Genomic DNA, 23064 nt, shown 5'->3' with positions numbered 1-23064 from the left:
TTTATAAAATATTTGCTGAACTTGACAGTAGTACATGAGATAATCTGTGAAAAAATTTGTTTTTTTTAGTTCCTCCTAGTACTCATAATGGCATTTGCAAGAATTCACCTTACATAACCAAAAATAACCAGTCAGAGCCAAGGTAGATGTTTGATTGTCTCATGACTGGGAATGAGACTTAACAATCAACTATCTCCAACCCAAAGCATCTTTTTATCTTGCTCTGATTGGCTGTTTTCATTCAGGCCCATGGATTCTTGCCATTAGGAGAAGTAGGGGGAGCCAGAGGAACCAGATTTTTTCAAAGATTGTCCGTCTCATTTACTACTGTCAGGATTATGTGAAAGTTATAACAAATATGTGTAATTTATTTTATAATGATGACCTACTGCAGTTTTAAAGTCATTGAAAAAAGAACAAACAAAAAAGAGGAACATGGGTGAGCGTCTCACTTACATGAACCGCAAATCCCTGTGTGGAAAAAGCTTTGTAAATCAGCCAAGGGGGCCCAAATGTCACCCTTCAGGCCTACTGAAGAGAACAAATTGAACAGTTTATGAGTTATTTCAATCAAAACCAATAAAACCCCTGCATAGTCTTCAGTCGTGTCGTCTGAGAGCTTCTGAGGAGTCTGAACCTGTGAACACTTACAGTCCACATTTTCAACAGTCAAGTTAGCCTGTACTCCCACGTGTAGGGGCATTAGTCACACCTCGTTAATTTTCCCAGGCCCCGTGACAGAATCAGTACACATATAAAGGCGGCACCTGGCCGCCGCGAGACAGCTGGACTGAGGAGCGCGAGACCGAGGAGCCTGAAGGACCGAGTCACTAGCTTGTCCTCACAGAAACAGAATAAAAAATTACAAAAGAGAAAATGAACCCAAATATCTCCGTTTGTTGTTTATCTCTGCTTTTACTGCTTAATTTCGTAGAAGCCAAACCCCTCTCTGACCTACAGGTAAGTTGACTTTAGTGTCAGTCATGTATGCTGGGATATTCAATAGTTCAGAGACAGAAGAAGGCAAATTTTATTCAAAGCGAATACAAAGACGCATTCATAGTTTCTGTATTGACATCTGTGTGGTATAGGTGATACAAAACATCTGTACAGAACATCTGTGGCACATGAAGAGTGTTATTACCGCACTGGCTACCTGAGCGAAAAAATCCCATTTCCACTTTCTGTTTAATTTTTCCAGAGTTTGAAGCAACTTTTAGAAGATGAGATCAACACCGCCCCGTATTATTCCTCGGAGGACCTGGAGGCAGAGGGGAAGGATGGAAACACAGACAAGTCGGTGCTCGGAGCTCCAGAGGAGCACCCGTGGGACTCCTCCGACTACAGCAACTCAGTACTGGCGGCCAAAGAAAACGTCCTCGCGCGTCTCTTCAAAGACCTCATGAGAACCTCCAAGCGCTCGTGGAGCCGGTACAAGAAAGGTGGGCTGAGGAGCTGCTTCGGTGTCCGGTTAGAGAGGATCGGCTCCTTCAGCGGGCTGGGATGCTGAAGGTAGGAACAAAGGAACTGGAGACGGATACGAAAACCCTTTGGTATATATATATATTATATATATATATTTTGATAACTGCAAGACTACTGAAGGTGCGCATAAATGACATAATGTTAAATGGATGAGAGTGTCTTTTACACTCTCAGGTGTTTATGAGTACAGGAAAGGCGTTATGGTACTGTGAAATGCGCTGTTAATAAAAATAAAGACAATGCAGTATGAGTGAGAGAAAATATATAAAAAATATAATCACTATTGCACAATATAATAATGTTAATCGAATATTTGTACATCAATTTATAATGCAAATCCTCTTGAACTACATTCAGATTAAACAGAATGCAGAACACACATACCTAACACAGTATAGTCTATACTACTGGGATATAACAAGACAAAAAAGTCAGATTAAATAAAAAATCCATCAACATCCCCTGTGGGGACTAATGGATTACATGTAACTGAGTTGCATAATCAGGATGCAAGAAAAGGTAACTTGAATCCATTACAGTTACAGGGGAATGCATTTAATAAAAATGGGGATTATGATTTTTTTGGTTGGGGTGATGTATTTCATCATTTTATCTATATGCTATTATATATTCATCATACCTAACTGCATTAAAACCGTTTGGTGGCCTGTTTATTTGTACAGAGAAAGCTACTCCTTCACATTCTCTTTAGGAACCACATTGGTCTAGGGTGTCACTGAACATCTGCACTGCAGCAACTCTAGGTGTAGTGGCTCATTGCCCAAGGGCACCTGGGTATCAAAATGTGACAAACTGCTTTTGAATCTGTTGTAATGGGTTTTTTGTGTTTTTTTTCTGTCAACAGGCATGGATTATTTTCCCATCAACACATCAGTGTGACCATAACCAACACTGGAGCTCCTCTGACAGCAGATATTTGACTGACACTTAAAAGGGCAGTTGCTTCAGGCTCTCCTTTCCATGGTTCCCTTGCAGAACTGCAATTTTTCTGTTAAATAATAAATTATTGTAAATGTATTTATTATTTATTATTCTATTGTTGGATGAAGTAGAGTTGCCTTGTAATAGATTGTATTGTAGTAAAATATTTTTTGCACAATAGCTGAGTCTGATTGAATTTCTTTTCTAGGCACAATGTAAAGCAGTTTGCTTATTTTCAGAAGGAACATTGTCTATCTTGTATTCACGTTAAATAAACCGGTGTATTAGATGAGAAACCATTTTCATTCAAATGAATTTTCATTATTTCATTTTTATATCAGCACGTTTCATTGTGGATCTATTTAGGTTGGGAACAGACACAAGTTTGGCTTCTTCTAGGATATATTTTAATCATATATGAAAAGTTGTGGAAACATTGTGGAAAGTGACTAAGTACATTTACTTGAGAACTGGATTTAAGTACAGATTTGAGGAAATTAAAGTTTGCAGTCCCTTCATGTTACACACAATAAGAAACAGCAATGCTTTTAATACACCTAATTAAAACATTCAAACAAGAACAGATATCTCTCTTAAAGAATAAATGCATTAATTGGCTTGCCACGATGATGGGTACAAACTATTCATACACCCTGTAATCTCATGTATATCTACAAATTACTATCTGGATAATCATATTAAAATTTGAGGTAAAGAACATTTTAAAAATCATTATGTTGTAATCAATATGATCAATATTATTAGTTCATAATGTTATAATTAAAAAAATACCATACAATTATTTGTAATATGTGCAATGTGTGCTGTGGCCATGTGATGCACCAGCTTATCATGTGCGGACCACAACATGAAAATGTCATGCAAGATCAAAATCACCATGCAGCACTTTCTTCCTGTTGCCAGTAGGTGGCGCTATCACTATATCTGAATATTGTAATGTAGACATGTTCAGGGCGAGATTCTTATCAAACATGAAGTTTCATTGAGATTGTTGATTGTTGAATTGGCGCTATAGAAATAAAATTGAATTGAATTGAATTGAATTGAATTGTACCATGTACACTAACGTTACGACAACTTCCATTTTCATGGCGAGTCCTTGAAATTGGACGCCATGCAACTGGCACGCCCTTTGAAGGAATGTCGTAGATAGCACAACTTTTAATTGTGAATGTCTTTAAATGGCTGTGTCCAAATCTGAAGTTGATCCAATCAACAGTTGCGGTTCTATCTTGAATGACACCCCTTCAAGCCCCCCCCGCAATAAAAAAAAAAAGAAAAAAGAACCCAAAATTCTGCACAAACTGTTTGTTTTACTATAACAACATAAGTAAAGCAGAGAATTATATTTCTCGATTGCACAAATCCTTCAGCAGAACAATTGGATTTAATTATGGCACTTTGAACAGGAAACACATTTTTTAAGGTTCACAATCTCCACCTCCAACATTGCCAGAAGACAATGAACACAGTTCTGCACAAAACTGACAGTATAAGTTATCAGAACAACAAGGACATCCATAAATATACACTATATACATAAATGTGCCAAAATATATACAATCAGATATATAAAAAAGTAACAAGAGCAGAGAGCAACAATAATATATAATATTAAAGCTGCAAGCAGCGTTGGGCGGGACAACATGAAAATCTGCTGTTAATCAGCTCAAAATCGCCACACAGCACTTACTTCCTGTTGCCAGTAGGTGGTGCTATCACTATGTCTGAATATTGTCATGTACATGTGTTCAGGGCGGGAATTTTGTCAAGAATTTGAAGTGTGGAGCCGATTGGACAATGTATACTCAAGTTATAGCAAGTTCGTGTTTTGTGGCGGTCCATCAAAATTTCCCGCCACCCCACAGACACGCCCCCTCACCACAGTCAACACATATCATCAACAATTTGTTTTGAATTTTATAAGTAAATTTCAGCTGGATCTGATCATCCTGTGAGGAGTAGAAGTATAAAACGTGATACTTCCTGTTACCAGTATGTGGCGCTATCACTATGTCTGAATATTGTCATGTAGACATGTTCAGGGTGGGACTGTTATCAAACACGTGAAGTTTCATTGAGATTGGATCATGTACGCTGAAGTTATGAGGAAGTGTTCAGGGTGGGACTGTACACTGAAGATATGAGTACTATCTGTTTGATGGCCAATCGGTGGAATTCGACACGTCGTCACGGGCACACAGTTAAACATACAGTCAAAAATAGCGCAACTTTTGATAAGCAATGGGTGTAGATTGAAGTGATCGAATTTGAAGTCAATCTGATAAAATCTGTAGGAGGAGTTAGTTAAAACAGAAGCCCTTAAATGCCGGAAATAGCATCACAGTTTGACATTCGATTCAACCTGGCCAACTTTGAGGGAACGCCACGGACACGCCCTTTAACGTACAGTCACAAATAGCACAACTTTTAATCAGTACCATTTTCTGACCAATTTTCAAGCAGATCCGATAAATTCCCTATCAAATCCAACGCGAAAAGTTGGCAGAAAGTGAAAATCAAAATCAAAATGGCCGACTTCCTGTGGGTTTTCGGGTATGGGTCCAAGAGGCTTTTTTGTACGTCTCGGCATGTTACATGTGCCTACCGAGTTTTGTACATATCGGTGAAACGTGGCGCCAGGGCTGCTGTTTTTTTTATCCTGTAGGGGGCGCTACAAACACAACAAACACGATTTTTGGTATGTGAGCTTCAGGCACCACTCTAACATGCCCTGTGAATTTCATATTCATAACTATTACGGTCTCCGCACAGTGATTTATCAGGTCAAAAGAGCGCCACCTATTTTTTTTGTCCTTTTTAAGTGAGCCTCGGGGAGCCATGGGCAATCATTGTACCAAGTTTCATTTTAATCACACGTGCTGTTGCAGAGATATAAACTTCTTCATTTTAAAGAGCGCCACCTAGTGGCGATGACCTGAGATTGTGCACGATGCCTAAGAAAGACATGAGTAACTATGGACCCAAGTTTGGTGACAATCGGACGGACATAGCAATGTGGAGAAATGGTCCACTTCCTTTTTTGACGAAAAATCCACAGGAAGTGTTAATTTTATAATGTGCTTATTTTTTAGAAAAGTAGTTTATGGACATTTCGGCTCTAGAAAAAAAAAATTCTAGGCGGAAGTGGGTGGGGCTTACATGGGGAGATTCAGCTCTATTCACCGAACGCGTTGATACAAGGTTTTTGAATGTGCGACAAACTATGCAGAAGTTATTAGCCTAAACGCATTTTTTATGATAGTAGCGCCCCCTAGTGGCCAACCCAAAAGCGATGCGTAGAATATCCCCATTTTCACCAGGCCTGACAACTTTGCCAAATAAAATTTAGTTTTCGTATATGTTCAGGATGGCAAAAATGCAGTAAAAGGGGGCTAAAAATAATAATAATAGGTAAAGAAGAAGAAATCGAGCAAAAACAATAGCGGTCGCTGGCTCGGTCCCTAATAAATATTCTAAATCGTTTTGTATTACCTATTTTGTTTCACCCAATTCAGAAAAAGAAAAATGTGCATGAACTATAGGCCTGTATTTATTATATTATGAATGAAATGTGCGTTATTTGGAAGAAAGTCGAGGTGTGACTGACTTACAGTGGATCCCCCGTTCCCCCCCTTGTCCGTTCCATTAGGGAGACCCAGAGGTTAACTGTCCACTGCCCCCCTCCTCCTTCCCCTTCTCACATGGCACCTTCTCATCAAGCAGAGGCGCTTGCAGCTGTAGGGGGCCCAATTTGCCAATTCCCCACACGAAAACTGCTTCGCAGTGCAGAGGATTTTTTTTTGTGCTTGTGCCCATGTGTCAAAAAAAAAAGCCACCCTGGTCGTCATGCAGCGCTTACTTCCTGTTGCCAGTAGGTGGCGCTATCACTATATCTAAATATTGTCATGTAGACATGTTCAGGGTGGAACTCTCATCAAACTTGTGAAGTTTCGTTGATATTGGACCATGTACAATGGAGTGAAGCCTGCAAGCTAGTTCAGGCAGTCAACTCAAGCTGCACTGCTATACACACATGACATGCCTTATTACATAATCAAAAACTAATCTGGTCTATTTAAGGTGCAAGATTTCCCAGCTCTCCCTCTGCTTTGTCAATGCCGCTGTTGCCTTGCATCACATCACTGATACTCTGTATGCTATTGCTGCCTGCTGCGCTGTAAGCCCCACCACCACCCCAGCATCCACCTGTAGGCTCTGGCTAGGGGTTAAGGTATTTCCACATCACTCGCCAATATCTCCATGTAAACATATCTGTGGGGAGTGATGAGGTCGGAGCCTAGACGCCAAAATCGAAATATGCTATACTGCTTTAATAAACATTGCAAGAGTTGTTTGACTGAACTGACATTATGATAACTTCCTTTTTTATGGCGAATCGTCGAAATTAGACGCCAGGCCGCCAGCATTCGACGGAATGTCATAAATTTAACAACTTTTAATCATGAATGTCTTTAGAATGCGCTGATTAAATTTGAAAATGATCCGATAAATTCCCTAGGAGGAGTTTGTTCAAATACAATGTGTGCAAATCTCTGAAAATGACAACAAAATTCAAAATGGCCGACTTCATGTTGGGTTTGGGTTATGGGTCCAAGAGGCTTTTTTGCTTGTCCGATCATGATACACATGCATGCCAATTTTCATACATGTTGGTCATACGTGTCGCCAAAAATGGCCGCTAAATCCAAAATGGCCAACTTCCTGTTGGTTTTGGGATATGGTGCCCACTGGAGTTGATGTTCGTCTGGATAAGATCTACGCGTGTGCCGGTTTTTATGCATATCGGTGAAAGGGGCCCCGGGTGGTACAGTTTATGGGCCCCTGAGGGGCCATTTTGCCATGCTCATAGTGGACCCCTAGGAAATATGAAATTTTTCACCACGACTGACATGTGCTCCGCGTTTCATGAGTTTCTGTGCACGAAAAGCCTCCAAATATGCGTTTGTTTAGGAGGAAAAAGAAAAAGAATTCCTTTAATTACACTAGGGCCTTCGCACGGTCAGTGCTTGGGCCCTAATAATATTAGTGATATTAGCAATGAGAGTCAAGCAGGACCATGGCAGGAAGCTCCACCATGATACATGAGAACCTGCAAGACGAGAAAGCACAAGAGCTCTGGGGAAGAAGTGAAGTTAGTAACATGCATTAATGGGACATGAATGTGTGTAGAAAGAGAGAGAGGAAGAGAGGAGCTCAGTGCATCCTGGGAAATCCCCAGATAGTCTAGGCCTAGAGCAGCATAACTAAGGGATGGTTCAGGACTCACCCAGAACCAGCCCTAACTATAAGCTTTATCAAAGAGGAATGTCTTAAGCCTACTCTTAAATGTGGAGAGGGTGTCTGTCTCCCGAACCAAAACTGGAAGCTGGTTCCACAGAAGAGGAGCTTGGTAGCTGAAGGCTCTGGCTCCTGTTCTACTTTTAGAGACTAAAGGAACCACAATTGAATTGAATTGAATTGTACTACATCTGATTCGGTTTTGAGAAATGCAAACACTGACTTGAATTCAGTGCAAAGGGCTGATGATATAAACTTGTGGTGCTCCTCTTGCATGTTAGTAAGAACAGGCATGCTGATCTCGTTCTACTTTTGGGGACTAAAGGACCCACAAGTAGCCCTGCATTCAGAGAGCACAGTGTTCTAGTGGGGTATTAGGGTACTGTGAGCTCTTTAAGATATGAAATGCCTGACCATGAAGAGCTTTGTAGGTGAGGAAGAGGATTTTCAATTTTAGTCTGAATTTTACAGGGAGCCAGTGCAGAGAAGCTAATACAGCAGAGATGTGATCTCTTTTTCCAGTTCCTGTCAGTACTCGTGCTGCAGTGTTCTGAATTAATTGGAGCGTCTTAATGGATTTATTGGGGCAACCCGATAATAAGGAATTGCAGTAATCCAGCCTAGAAGTAACAAATGCATGGATTAGTTTTTCTGCACTTTTTCCATTTGTCTGTCTCTGTCCTTCTGTCTTTACCCCTTTCTCTCTCTCTCTCTCTCTCTCTCTCTCTCTCTCTCTCTCTCTCTCACCCCAACTGGTCGAGCCAGACGACCACCCACCTAGAGCCGAAGGGTCCTAGGTTTCTGCCTCTTAAAAGGCAGTTTTTCCTTGCCCCCATCGCCAAGTGCTTGCTCATGGTGGTACTGTTGGGTCTCTGTAAATGTTATAGGGAGTTCGGTCTTGACCTGCTCTATTTGAAAAGTGTCCTGAGATAACTTCTGTTATGAATTGGCGCTATACAAATAAAATTGAATTGAATTGAATTGATGACTGCTCTCTAAAAGTGAAGCCAAAACATCTTGATTGCCCCTTGGTGGCTGACTGCAGTATAGGTCATAAAGCCCCCGCCAAAGTATACTCGTCAAATGCATTTTTCGCAAAGATGGTTTCTGTCATTTTAGGTAGTTCTTACCATGCTGATGTATGTTAAAGTGTTCATTCTTCTGATCAATTTGGTTTTAATTAGTTATTTGAAGATATAAAAAAGGGATTTCACGATTAAGTCAGCTGGGTGTATGAGCGAGACCTCAATTCCACGGCACCAATCCCAATCACTACTGCACAGACTCCCACTCTGAAGAGGGCTGAATGGAGACACAGCATCCATCTTTTAGATGTCAATGATGTAAATGTATTGCAGGTAATTATCCGCTGTATTAAAGGATATGACAAAATTAACTGAGTTGAATTAAAGCAGCAAAGATTTGCTACCAGCAAGACAAAAGCACTGATCCGGGAATTTTTATGACAGCAGTACTTATTCTTTCTCGAGAATCGTTGGAGTGGATGGCCATCTGAATTTGTTTCCTCCTATTGACGGCTGATCTCTCAAACCAGCCAGCTACCCTACAGCAATCATGTACAGCCCTCAATTTAGTAACACTGTCACATTGTCTTGTATACTTCCTATGGTTCAGTGACAACAATGTACCATGTAGGAGGGGGTTGGAGTATGTTTCTGAGACAAAGTTGCATATGGAACCTGCTATGTCATACGAATGCCCCATATCTAAGAGACAGTGCTTTAAAAGGAGCAGTTTCAGACAGCTCCTGTTATCAGACCCAGGTGTCAGGAATGTCAGTCCAATTCCTGGCATACCTACATGTGCCAAGCTTAAGTATAAAAGAGCAGAGGGTGCTGCTGTGGGCTCCAGCATCCAAACAGCCACCAGGCAAAGAAGCCAAAGAGCATCCATCAATCCATCCATTGATAGGACCAAGAGGAACATGCATCTGTCTTCCATTCCTCCCTGTGGCTTCCTCCTCATCTTAAACCTGCAGCTGTTCAGCACATATCCTATCAGCACCGGCTTGACTGACACTGACATGGACATCTTAAAGGTGAGTCTGGGTTCATATGAGATTTAATAGGATTATAATCTCATATATGGTTACTGAAGTTCAATTGGTGCTCTTAATGGATAATAAAACCTGTAATGACAAACATAATAAAGGGTAACTTCAGTGTTTTTCAACCCTATTTACCTATTTTGAATGAAGTATTTCAAGTTAAAATGACTGAATGTTTTTGATAATGAGACTTCATTATCAAAAACATTCAGTAATTTTAATGTGGTTTAAACACAATGACATAACTGATGTGTCTATTGAAACAAAAAGGTACATCTCTTATCATCCCATCCCAGTGCTAATTAGTGTCTATGTGTATGTTGCAGGTGATCTTTCAGAGACTAGAGGAGTCAGTTTCAGAGCACACTGAAGTGGACCAAAGAGTCCCTGCAGAGAGGGACAGCCTAAAAACAGAGGATGCAGCTGATGTACAGCAGCCCCTAACTGGACTGGATGAGGTGGCAATCAGGGAGTTTCTCTCAGCCAAGAACCTGAAGAGCGTCCGCAATGACTCATCCAGGAGATCCTCCGGCTGCTTCGGTCGACGAATGGACAGAATAGGCTCCATGAGTTCTCTTGGGTGTAACACTGTCGGCAAATACAGTAAGTCACAGTAACTACACTACAATGAGTAACTCCACTACAGTAGCTCTAGGTTGAACTGGTCTAACTTGTTTTGGCCAGTGAGATAACAGAAAATAATTTTAATAGTCAACAAGAAAATTATAGTATAGTGTGATAGAAAAACTTAGAAAAATAGAAAAATACGACTGTAGTATCCTATAAATATAGTGTACCGTGAAGTTACTTCACATAAATTTGTACCATTAATGAAATAAATATATGAATAGTCTTAATAACAGAGTTGTTGTTGTTGTTATCTCATTCTCTTGTAGATCCAAAGTAAAGAAGATCTCTTACCATCTAAGTTCTGGAACCGCAACATCTCTACCAAAGGATATTTTTATTTGAATTCTATTTATTTACTAATATTTATTGAAAATTGTTTGTGGCTTACAAGTATATTTATTTTAAATCGATGTAAGACTGTTCTTTATGTACTGTAAGTTTCAATAAATTTTTACAACTGCACATCACTGAACCAAGTGTTGCATCACCATGCAGGGCAAAATAGTCAGTAACCACACACAATGAAAATAAAAAAAATTATAACATGAATGACTTCAATAACATTTCAAATAACACCTCCAATGATACAACAATAGATGTCGATAGAAGTCGCTGGCATATGCATTCCATCATAAACATATTTAAATAACAGAAGAAATTAAACAATTAAAGGATAATTCTGATTATTTTTGTTAAAAAAAAATTTCCATAAACGTATTAGTAGTTTTTAAGTGGTTAGAAACAGTCTCTGATACCTCTATATGACCAATGTAGTCAGTGCCTGAATGGGCCAGTACTCGCCAGTACTGAGTACTGGCACTTCTGAGTTTTGTCCACATGAGTACCCTTACTTCTTATTGCATACTGCCGCCTCTGGTGAGCATGACATACAATAAAGTTGTGAAATAATTGTCTACGAACTACTTTGATACATTCCCCAAACCCCCCTATCAAGTTTTGACTTCTGTATTTGTAAAACCTAGTGTACAGCAATGCTTGCGATGTACTAAACAACTGCGTAACTACGTCTCTGTATAAACATGTAGCTACCCAATGCTAAGAAAACAGCCCTGGAAATGTCCTTGTTAAAAAGGATAAAAAAACACCAAAAGAATTATAGTTAGGGTTGTGCTGAATTAAGTTGGTACCTTTTTTGGTCCAATTCAGGCACTGTAAATAGTTATTCTTAATCCCTGCCACCAGTTCGGATTCAGGCAGTAGAAACACTATAGTGCCTAGCAGGGGCTTTATTGAACATAGTGGAATCTGACAATGATAGAAGTCACTGGCACATACATTCCATCATGAATATATAAATATAAATGAACAGAAGCAATGGCACAATTAGAGGATAATTGTGGTGATTTTCAAACCCTTTGTTCACAGTTTTTTCTATAATGAATAGCAGAATTTTTTCAGGCTTGTGGTTGGTTGAACCTGATTTGTTGGCCCTGATCAAAGCTCTAACTCCCATGCATTCAGAATTTAGGAGTTGACAAGGAAAAGACAATGACCAGAAACTTTGAAATCAGTTATTTTATTTTATGGTAAAAAATGATTTTCTGTTTGCCATTCCAAGTCACACAGGCAGCTCTGTGCAGCAGTGTATGTATATAATAATAATAATAATAATAATAATAATAATAATAATAATAATAGTAATAATACATTTTATTTATAGAGCGCTTTAAAAAAAAACTCAGACACTTCAGAAAGGTAAAATACATAGGTTAAAAAGGACAACACACTAATAGAAGGCCAACAACCACCTGCTCTCAGTAAATGTTGTGGATGGTATAGCTGCAAGGCTTAATTCAATTCAATTCAATTCAATTTTATTTGTATAGCGCCAATTCATAACAAAAGTTATCTCAAGACTCTTTACAAATAGAGAAGGTCTTCACCGTACTCTTTATAACATTATTTACAGAGACCCAACAGTTACCATCATGAGCAAGCACTTGACGACGGCGGCAAGGAAAAACTTCCTTTTAAGAGGCAGAAATCTCGGTGACTGTCTGTCTCGGCCAGTTGGGGTGGTAGAGGGGATGTTTGGTAAAGAGAGAAAAAAAGGACAGAGACAGAGACAAAGGTGCACAGCAACAGCAAAAGCAACAACAACAAGCGGGTCGTCCCCTAATCGGAAGGTTGTTGGTTCGATCCCTGGCTCCTCCTGCCACATGTTGAAGTATCCTTAAGCAAGATACTGAACCCCAAATTGCTCCCGATGCTATGTGAATGTGTATGAATGTGTTTCTGTTCGATGGCCTTTGCTATCGCTGTGTGACGCAAATGTGGCATGTACTGTAAAAGTGTTTTGAGTGGTCGGAAGACTAGAAAGGCGCTATACAAGTATGGGTCCATTTATCATTTGGGACTCACCTGAGCCAGCCGTAACTATAAATTTTAACAAAGAGGAACGTCTTAAGCTGACTCTTAAATATGAAGAGGGTGTCTGCCTCCCCGAACACAAACTGAAAGCTCCACAGGAGAGGAGCTTGGTAGCTGAGGCTCTGGCTCCCGTTCTACTTTTGGAGACTATAGGACCCACAAGTAGCCCTGCATGCAGAGGGCACAGTGTTCTAGTCGGGTAATAGGGTACTATGAGCTCTTTAAGATATGAAGGTGCCTCATCACGAAGAGCTTTGTAGGTGAGGAGGAGGATTTTAAATTCTATTTTGAATTTGACAGGGAGCCAATGCAGAGAAGTTAATACAGGAGAAATATGATCTCTTTTCCTAGTTCCTACTCGTGCCGCAGCATTCTGAATCAACTGTAAGATTTTAATGGACTTATTGGGGCAGCCTGGTAATAAAGAATTGCAGTAATTCAGCCTAGAAGTAACAAATGCATGAGCTAGTTTTTCTGCATGTCTGTCGGATTTTTGCAAAGTTCCATAAGAGAAAAAAAGACAGTCCTGGAAGTTTGCTTTATGTGGAAGTTGAAGGACATATCCTGATCAAAGATAAATATATAATAATAATAATAATAATAATAATAATAATAATTAAAGCTGCAAACAGCGATGAACGGGCCCTGGCACTCCACGCAACTCAGGGCGTGCTGCAGCCGCATCACGTGCAAGTGTAACGTGCAGACCGCAACATGAATATTGGCACTTGGATGCGTTTAGGCCAGGGCTCTTAACAAACTTGTGAAGTTTGGGTGCAAATGGAGAATCTGTACTCCAGTTAAGGCAACATGGTTCAATAAAAATTCATAAGATCCATAAGATATCATTGTCAACAGTCAAGGGGTCTTCTGACCAAATTTCAGCTGGATATGGTCAATCTGCTGGGAGAAATACATAAAAATGTAATAAATTCCACCACAAGGTGGCGCTCCCACTTTTACTGAATATCATCACATAGATGTGTTCAGGGTGGGAATCTTATCAGTCACTTGAAGTTTGGTGCCGAATGGACGATGTAAACTCAAGTTACAGCAAATTCATGTGGGTCCACGTTTGACGCCACGCCGCGGACACACCCTTCAACGACAACTCACCACATTTATCACATATCATCAACATTAATATTATTTCAACTGGATCTGAACAACTTACTAGGAGTAGAACATGAACGTATAAAACATGATATTTCCTGTTGCCAGTAGGTGGCGCTATCACCATATCTGAATATTATCACATAGACGTGTTCAGGGCGGAACTCTTATCAAACATATTTTGTTGAGATAAGACCATGTACACTGAAGTTATGAAAACGTCCTTTTTCATGGCGAGTCGTTTGACTCACAGTCACAAATAGCACACATTTTAATCGTGATGGTGTTCACATCGTACTGACCAAATTTGAGGTCAATCCGATCACTAACCTAGGAGATGTTTGTTAAAATACAACGCCAAAAATTTTGACCACAAAATCCAAAATGGCCCACTTCCTTTTGGGTTTGGAGTATGGCTCCAAGAGGCTTTTTTGCTTGTCTGAGCATGATACACATGCGTACCAAATTTTACATGTCGGTCGTATGCGTCATGGGGGCTGATTTGGCCATTAGGCGGTGCCCGTGCACGGGTACAAATGGATATGTCGAGTTCAGCCATGTTTGAATTTTGTGCAAAGTTTCGTGAGCTGTCAAGCATGGTAAAGTGTTCAATAATGCATTAAAGGCGCGTAATACTAATAATAACTCAGAATTCCTACAATTACAATAGTTCCTTGCACTTGTCAGTGCTCGGGCCCTAATAATTCCTACAGATACAATAGGGCCCTGATAATAACGGAGAATTCTTACAATTACAATAGGTCCTTGCACTTGTCAGTGCTCGGGCCCTAATAATAATATAAATATTCCTGACAGTGGTGCTGGAGGCCAAGGTAATACCTCTAGAGCAACTATATCTTTAGATAATGAGTTTCGGAGGTGTTTGGGGCCAAGTACAAGAACTTTTGTCTGAGTTTAACATGAGAAAATTGCTTGTTATTTTGCTAATTGATTGATTTCATCAGGCTTGATCAATAGATATAACTGGGTATCATCTGCATAACAGTGAAAGTTAATGGAGTAATTCCTAATAATGTTGCCTAAGACAAGCATATTTAAGGTGAATAGAATTGGTCGAAACACAGAAGGATTGCATGGAGGAGGATTCATCGTTAACATGTACAAACCGAGATCCATCTGATAAATAGGTGCATTTTCAAAAATGTCCAAGTATTGATTTAATATTTGTTATTGTCTATTTCTAATCCATCTTTACTGGGTTGGTTGGAAACAGCCTTCAATGGAGTCCGCCATGTTGAACCACCATGTTTCTACAATAGAATAGTAGTTTCTCCTACACAGAGCCCGTTCTCATTCTTAAGTCGTCAGATATAGACGGCAGCGGTGTTTTGTTAGTTGTAATCTGAAACTTCACTGCTAGATGCCACTAAATCCTACACACTGGTCCGTTAACCAAAAACTAAACATAACTTATATGCAATATTTGAAACTGCTAAAACCTACTTAACCCCACAAAACTGAAACCTCAGGAAGACTAGAGGCACAAACGTGCTTTTAATGGGGATACTTAAATAAAAAATGAACAAAAACTTAACTCAAAACTAAACAGACATGAAAAGAAATTTCACAATAAATATTATCTACAATAAAAACAATACATTGATGACATTGCTTCCTTCCTCTTCTAATTTATGCAATGTAACCTCCCTGTAACCCAGGAGCAGCTGTTTTAACCTACTATGGTGTTTTTCAGGCTCAGGAGTGTAGACAGTGTTAAGTATTTGCATGGTGAATGCTGCATTCCTGTCAATAAACACCACGTCTGAGCTCAGAGCTCCAAGATGGCTCCTGAGGTCATGCCACTGCTGGCTAGTTAGTGTGACAATACACAGACACGTATACTGTGTACACACACACACACACACACACACACACACACACACACACACACACATCACCTACCACCAAGCACCACTTAAAGGGACATCTGACCAGCTGCTTTATCATGCAGAGGTGTCAGAATGCACTTGAGGCCATCTACAAAATGATGAGCCACTGACACTGACTGACTGTCACATGGTGAGCGTGTGCGTGTGTATGTGTGTGTGTGCATGCTGGCATGTATATAAAATCATGCAGTGCAGGCTGTAGTAGCAGTAGTAGCAACAGAAGGATAACATGAGGACTGTGGTCCTGTGGGGCCTGCTGGCCCTGCTGTGTCAGCACACACTGGTTAGCAGCCACATACTGGGAAGACCCTCTTCTACCAGTGACCTGGCTCAGCTCAAGGTAAGGAACCACTGACCAAGGTCAGGTACATTCACAGATAAATACAGGGAGTTAGATATTCTAAGATATTCTAAGGTCAAAGGTGAGAAAGTATTTTTGCACTGGCTGTTGGGGCTGTTTATCTGCATCACTTAAAAATTACTAAAATGTATATCTTTAAAAAAAAACCACATTTATTTAATTAACTTCATTGCTTTCTAGTTTGGCAGATTCATTAATTTGTCCAAGTAAGCAACATTTTAAATTGTACTGCTAAAGCTGCAGTAGGTAATTTTTATAAAAAATAACTTTTGCTGAAACTTGGCTCTGATTGGTTGTTTTTATTCAGGCCCGTGGATTTTAAATACCTTTAGGAGCACTAGAACAAGCCAGTTAGATTAACCAAATCCAACTGACATGATTATTGTTAACAACAACAGCAAAAAGCAACAGTTCTGACTCTTCAATTCAACACATTTTTCTAGTAAATATAATCAAAAAGCTTCACAAAACATATTCAGGCTTCCATGAAACATAAAGTGCATCACATGTTTTTTATTAAGAGAATTCCAAATAAATTTTATTATTATAAACTGATAATGTATTGACAAAAATTGTATTATCAGAATCGTACATTATCAGCCCAGATAATTATTGAGTGTTCCCAAACTGCAACAAATTAAACAAATTACATATTTATAATTTATTGATTTGAGTCCTAAATTACTGCTTCAAAGTGCTTGTTTCATCCAACCAACCGTCCAAACATCAAAATGATTACAAATAAATAATTACAATAAGTAAATGGAAAAGCTGCAAATCTTCATATCTGTTGAGCTGAAAGCATGGAATCTTTTTGCATGAAAAATGACATTAAAGCTACAGTAGGTAACTTATATAAAAATAACTTTTTGCCATATTTGCTGAAACATCAACGTCAAATACCGACACTGGGAATGAAACTCAACAATCAAGTATCTTCAAGCCATCCACCCAAAGTGTCTTTCTGTTCTTAGCTCTGATTGGTTGTTTTTGTTCAGACCCGGTGGATTCTTGCAAAGGAATGTAATTGTTTCACAGATTATCTCGTACTGCTGTCGAGATATATTTAAAGTTTCAGCAAATACGACAAAAAGTAATTTTTTGATAAAAGTGCGATCTTCACCTCTCCGCACCAGTCTTTGCTGGAGCGCTTTGAGGAGACTCTGGCTGAAGCGGCCCAGGAGGAGGACTCTGAAGCTGATTATGAAGGGACAAATCAAGAGCCTGAACATAGCCAGGCCAGCCGAGGATGGAGCCCGGACCAGGAGGGGGACCAAGAACCTTTGATATCAGAAAGATCTCAATCACCAGCTGACGACCGCAGCAGGACCACGAGTCAGAGGAGCCGCCTGCAGGACCTGCTGATGACCGCCAGGAAACGGGCCTCTGGCTGCTTTGGAGCCAGGATGGATCGAATTGGAAATGCCAGCGGTCTGGGGTGCAACAGTGGAAGAGGTAAGGGGATGGCAGATTGAAGATTTTGATAAAGCACTGAGGCATGAGGGTGTTCATAGTTGGGGAGCTAGATTTTTATATGCCATATAACAGGCAATGAATTATATAAAAACTACATGTTTTTGCAAATGTGGAATGCTCTTCATCAGAGATATGATTGCATGCAGAGACAACACTCGTCTTTTGTGTCCTTGTCACCTGCTTCATGGCCATCACACGCAATATATTATATATAACATATTTTCTCATTTCTAAAGGTTCTTTTAAAGGGACATTGTGTAGTGTTTAAGTATTTTATTAGCTAAAATCAATGTCTTCATTCATAAATGTGTCCTCATTGGTGTAAAATTACCTCTGCGAATGATCTGACTTATCCTCATAAGCGAAGAATTTCTTATGTGTATATACATTGGACGGGCAAGTCCATGGAGGCTTCCATGTCGTTCCGCCATTTTGAAAAACTATAATCGCCGAGAGGGACATAAAGCACTAGCCTACCTGTCCAGCTAATCCACAAAGCGTTTTTGTTCGGAGCCAGCGTCACGTGACTGAAACCAGCTATAACGGAGAAAGAGATCAGTGAGAGGTGCTTGTCACTGCCCCGGCACATTTGAAAGTCTGCACTGCACTTTAGTTAATAATGGAGGATCATACTTATGCCGAGCCACAGGAGAAGGAGAAAGCGAAAAAGGGAATTAAAAAGGCAATGTGACCAGTGAATTCAAAAAACGAGGGTAAACATCGGGGTAGCTTTTCCCAGGTGGAAAGAGCTAATGAAGGAGAAAGACTTTCAAAGAGACGCTGAAGTTGCCTGCTTTCTCCTCGACATGTAGGCTTCTTGGTACATAACGGCTACCGTAGTTGCAATACGCATTTGAAAAACGCGAGGCACTAGAGAGCACTATTCGTTTGAATGCAAAATACAATTTCACCGCTAGATGGTAGAAATTCCTACACAGCGTCCCTTTAAGTCAAGACTACTTTAGGACTCTCTCCACATCTTTCTAAAATGGCAACAAATTAGTGCCAAGTAAACAAGTAAAGAATGTGTGTGTATAGTTTGCTACTTGTTTCCCCCAACAAAACATCCCTGTTAGGGTGTAATATTTCTCATTTTTATACCGGTAATAGTTTTCCACTTTGTAATAGATTTGACAGTAATGAAACAGACAGTACAATTCAATTCAATTCAATTCAATTCAATTTTATTTGTATAGCGCCAATTCATAACAGAAGTTATCTCAGGACACTCTTCAAATGGAGCAGGTCTAGACCGAACTCCTTATAACATTTACAGAGACCCAACAGTACTACCATGAGCAAGCACTTGGTGACAGGGGCAAGGAAAAAGTGCCTGTTAAGAGGCAGAAACCTAGGACAGATCCTTTAGCTATAGGTGGGTGGTCGTCTGCCTCGACAGACACAGTACAGTGTTTGACATTGATTGTACCTACCCACAGCAATTGAGCAACAACTTCTGCTTGGGTATGGCAACTCCACTTGGACAAACCACACTGCAGTACACTGTAAAACTAGGACCAGTAGTATTAATGATGGAAAGTGCCCATGAAATATAGTAGAGAGCTGTTTGTATTATGACTGTAAAAAAGGGCAGCTAGGGAGAGATTTGTTGTTGTGGTCTTGCTATTTCAGATGCCTGTCATACAATAGCAATTTTTTAAATGTTTATTTTTTCTGTCTATATCTATCTATTGGCTACCACGACAAATCCCTTATGTGGACATGTTAATCAGTGAACTTTAGGTGTAATATAAATATTTAAACTTTGGACAGAGCCAGGCTTGTGGTTCCCCCTTCTTGTTTTCATGCTAAGCTAGGCTAACCAGGTCCTGACCCCAGCTTTTTACACAAGACATGAAACTGTTATCTAAATAGTACTTACAAAAATGTTTCTTTAGTGGCACACTGACCTTTCCTGTGCACTACCTAGACCTACTGAACACTAACATGAGATAAATATGCATAAATACCATCCAGTGTTGCTACATGAGCAGTTATTTTCCTCTTCCTTTTCTGTGTTTGTGTCATTTCATTATCAGGGTAGTCTGAACGTTTCCTGGGACACGTGTTGGATTATACTGTAGGTTTATCTCCAGCTGAAGACACAAGCAAAGAGATTGGATATGTATGATTTTGCATTGATGACAGTGTGTATCTCTCTCTCTATATGTATTTCTCTGTTTGAAGTGACAAATAAGCTATTTGTCAACTGTTTAAAGAATTCTGCAGTCCATTATTCACTGTGTTAAGACACTGAAGGAAACCAGTTAACTGCATGTGAGTTGCTAACAAAGATAAATAAACTCTTTTTTTCGTATGATGAACTCAGTTTTTTTTTTTCAAACACACTCCCTTACAGCAGGTATAGTAGATACTGACAGGTCAGTGTTCTACTTGTATTTGTACTGCTGTTTTCAAATGATTTCATGCAGCAAAGTCACTGTGACACCAGCTACAGTCATCACTTTATCTGATACGACATGTTGAGTGCAGGGGCGTTTCCAGACTTTTTGACTTGGGTGGCTCAAGAGTGGCACTGACTTATCCAGCATGTGTGGCATGAAAGTATGTGTTTTCCAGTCATTCCTAATTTATGCAATTCCAACACTGTTTATGCCAGTTTGCTGAAATATTCAAATACACTAGGCAAAAATGACATATATACCACATGCATGGTTTCCCCCCAAATTGCATAGGGTTAGCATGTGTAGCTTCTCTTCAAAGGGCAGACTTGTGAGTCCCCATAGAATTCATTTTCATTCAGATATCTTGAGGTCAGAAGTCAAGATCCCTTGAAAATGGTCATGTCAGTTTTTCCATTGTTCCATCGTTATTTGAGATGCACCTTGCTGCAGGCCTCCACTGTTAGGTTGCTTCCGGTGCAGGCTCCACTGTCAGAACACCTCCACTGTCAGGAAGCGCGGCCTTTTTTTTTTTTTTGGGGGGGAGTGAGGACATGTAAATGTCGATTTCACCTGCCTTTTAATTCGAGGGAGACCAGCGAGTCAGCATATGTCCCGAGTAGCGGTGAGTTGCTGATTTTGCTTATCCACAGAAAGTAAATGCATGGTTTCTTGTGTTCTTCGTCAATATAGGTGCCGTAAAATAGTAACGTTATAGAAGTCATTAATGATGCAAATTACCGAATGTTACATGTTTGTTTGGGTTGTCGTTTTGAAGCTAAGTTAGATAACGTCAAAGTTAACTTTCACCAATGGCGGTTAGCATCGACACCTTAAGTTCTCAGGGATTATTAACCTTTTAGTGCATAACGTAAAGTAACTGTTCACATTTGTTTGTATGTAACATTATAAAACATTTTTGTAAACTCTCCTTGCATTAGCTGGGCATCGTCGCAAAGTTGAGAACGTGTCTTTCTGAACTAACAAACGGGATATGTGAGACAGCCAAGCTACCAACACGATGCAACACACTATGATGTTTTCCCAGAGGTCGACTAGCTAATTAGTGATATCACCTGTTTAAGTGCACAAGTGGAATCAAAATGTGGCAGGACTACATGGCACATTTTTTTTTTCCACCTCTGTTGGATACTACAGTATATAAACAAAACGAATAGTAACTGAAATTACTGAGAAATAGCATGCTTCTGCACCATCAGTACTTTTATTTTTGATACTTGAGTATATTTTGCTTCTAACATAACATACTAAATTACTTCAGTGTCTTGTTTTAGCCACTTTCACTTAAGTATGTTTTTGAATGCCGGACTTTAACCTGTAGTGCAGTATTTTCGTAGTCATTATTACTTCTTCTACATAAGTAAGGCTTCATTTACACTACCTGGTGCAAGTGGTCATTTTACCTGTAAGCAAAGACAATCTAAGTTTGCATGCTGTATACATTAATTTGAATTGAAGTTCATGTACTATAATTCAAACATGATGCATTTTATATCCATTTTAGATGCATCATTCAATCATTCCATGTGGTGGAAAGCCTGCAGTGGAACGCTGCACAACATGCTGCAGTCAGTTCCACTGCCCCCTTTGTCCCAAAGGCATGTTTAAACCAAGCCAACCAGCCAGACTTCAGCGGCATTTGGAGGTCCACATGAAAAATGCCATTGCATTTGAAGGTAATACCATTGCATTTTAGATTAAAGATACACATGTGCACATGTGTGTGTTCATGTGACTTGTTTGTCATTGTCTAATATAAACATGGACTTACTCTTAGTTAATAAGATCTACCGCTGCAAGTTGAACTGCAGGAATGGGGGACATTATCATTGTCCTATTTGTGAGAAAACCGTTATTAGAAGGAGAGACATGGAATATGAATAATACAACTAATCATTTTGCTTATCTATATATTTTCAGGAAGAAGAGCAGTAGGCTGAGGTCTCAGTCAGACCTGCCGACGTGGACACACCAGTGGAAGGGGTAAGCTTTTTCACAGTATCTATTGGTCAGATACTGTTGGTGCAGCAGCTATGGTACAGACATCTTTCTGTCTTTTCCATAGGACTCGGTTGAAGATCGCGTTCTTTGCGATTGCAGACATGTAGCAGAGTGGGTTGAGGCCAAAAAACAACTGTTCTCTGCCAAAGTGGACCTGCCTGATATTCTGTACATCGGGGAGGAGAACCAGGCTGAGGCTGCTCTGCAGTATGGGAGGGTGTGGAAAGATCAAGTAGATGACCATGAAAAGGAATCAGTCCTGGAGCCCTTCAAATTCACATTTTACACACTGAGGACGTGGAAATTCTGTGAGGAAATAATGGACAAAAGAAAATAATTTGGCCTATTGTGAATGTCACACAGATGAGTGAGTTTGTGTTTGAGAATAAAGGGCTACAGAACATTTGATCATGTTGTGACTTGGTGTGTTTTTTATGTTTTTCCCATTGATCACTTAATAATTCACTGGGATTATACTGTAGATATCAAGAGTTAGGGTTGTATCTATTGGTACTTAGGTGTTCCAGCAGCACAAGAACATAATTAGCATAGATATAGAACCAAAAATGAAATGTATGGTGGTTAAGAATAAAAATACAGAATAATACAACAGAAAAACAAATTGAAAAAATATATAGAAAAAGAGCAGTGCAATAAAGTCAAAGTTAAATGATAATGAAAAGGCAGCGAAGTATTGTATATACTGTATAGTACACAATAAAATGTATAGGCCTTTGACATCTTATGAGATGTTGGCTTATGAATATGAGTAATAACTTAAAAGAAAATTTGTGCACTGACCAATGTTATTCCTGCCCTGCATTGTTTTCATTGATCAACTATTTGACCTTCTCTTTTCAAGATCCTCAGCTTTATAGTAGGCTACAAAGACAATTGAGCCCCGAGTCATATCACCCACCGTTTGTTTTTCATAATGACTAA

The 23064-nt window shown here is 39.6% G+C and overlaps 3 protein-coding genes and 1 long non-coding RNA gene across 6 annotated transcripts; all 4 read left to right on the top strand.

Moving 5' to 3' along the window:
- The first annotated feature begins 803 nt into the window (after positions 1–803).
- Positions 804–2723, top strand: nppal (natriuretic peptide A-like). Its single transcript, XM_051426108.1, has 3 exons — positions 804–960; positions 1202–1512; positions 2351–2723. Exons 1-2 carry the CDS (start codon positions 877–879, stop codon positions 1508–1510), a joined length of 393 nt encoding a protein of 130 aa, XP_051282068.1. The 5' UTR covers positions 804–876; the 3' UTR covers positions 1511–1512; positions 2351–2723.
- Positions 2724–9637: 6914 nt separating this feature from the next.
- On the top strand, positions 9638–10999 carry nppb (natriuretic peptide B). Of its 2 annotated transcripts, XM_051426105.1 has the most exons (3): positions 9638–9808; positions 10144–10420; positions 10714–10999. In XM_051426105.1, exons 1-3 carry the CDS (start codon positions 9695–9697, stop codon positions 10722–10724), a joined length of 402 nt encoding a protein of 133 aa, XP_051282065.1. In that variant the 5' UTR covers positions 9638–9694; the 3' UTR covers positions 10725–10999. The 2 variants fall into 2 exon arrangements, with proteins under 2 accessions (XP_051282065.1, XP_051282064.1); XM_051426104.1 differs by lacking the exon at positions 10714–10999 and having other exon boundaries at positions 10144–10434.
- A 5071-nt stretch (positions 11000–16070) lies between these two features.
- On the top strand, positions 16071–20022 carry nppa (natriuretic peptide A). The gene is made up of 3 exons (XM_051426103.1): positions 16071–16201; positions 17359–17677; positions 19738–20022. Exons 1-3 carry the CDS (start codon positions 16091–16093, stop codon positions 19740–19742), a joined length of 435 nt encoding a protein of 144 aa, XP_051282063.1. The 5' UTR covers positions 16071–16090; the 3' UTR covers positions 19743–20022.
- A 649-nt stretch (positions 20023–20671) lies between these two features.
- LOC127377840 (uncharacterized) lies at positions 20672–22508 on the top strand. Of its 2 annotated transcripts, XR_007887765.1 has the most exons (4): positions 20672–20725; positions 21626–21797; positions 22042–22104; positions 22187–22500. It is a non-coding gene; the product is annotated as an uncharacterized LOC127377840 (long non-coding RNA). The 2 variants fall into 2 exon arrangements; XR_007887764.1 differs by lacking the exon at positions 20672–20725 and having other exon boundaries at positions 21541–21797; positions 22187–22508.
- The last annotated feature ends 556 nt before the right edge of the window (positions 22509–23064 follow it).

The sequence above is a fragment of the Dicentrarchus labrax genome, unplaced genomic scaffold, assembly GCF_905237075.1.
Source record: "Dicentrarchus labrax unplaced genomic scaffold, dlabrax2021, whole genome shotgun sequence".
Lineage (NCBI taxonomy): Eukaryota > Metazoa > Chordata > Actinopteri > Moronidae > Dicentrarchus > Dicentrarchus labrax.
The sequence above is the reverse complement of the archived record's forward strand: the minus strand, read 5'-3'. Positions and strand labels throughout refer to the sequence as shown.

Excerpts from the sequence above, each read along its gene's own strand:
- nppal (XM_051426108.1), top strand. The coding sequence starts at position 877 with ATGAACCCAAATATCTCCGTTTGTTGTTTATCTCTGCTTTTACTGCTT. Across the intron at positions 961-1,201 it reads AACCCCTCTCTGACCTACAG|AGTTTGAAGCAACTTTTAGA; the intron begins GTAAGTTGACTT and ends TAATTTTTCCAG.
- nppa (XM_051426103.1), top strand. The coding sequence starts at position 16,091 with ATGAGGACTGTGGTCCTGTGGGGCCTGCTGGCCCTGCTGTGTCAGCAC. Across the intron at positions 16,202-17,358 it reads GTGACCTGGCTCAGCTCAAG|TCTTTGCTGGAGCGCTTTGA; the intron begins GTAAGGAACCAC and ends TCTCCGCACCAG.
- nppb (XM_051426104.1), top strand. The coding sequence starts at position 9,695 with ATGCATCTGTCTTCCATTCCTCCCTGTGGCTTCCTCCTCATCTTAAAC. Across the intron at positions 9,809-10,143 it reads CTGACATGGACATCTTAAAG|GTGATCTTTCAGAGACTAGA; the intron begins GTGAGTCTGGGT and ends TGTATGTTGCAG.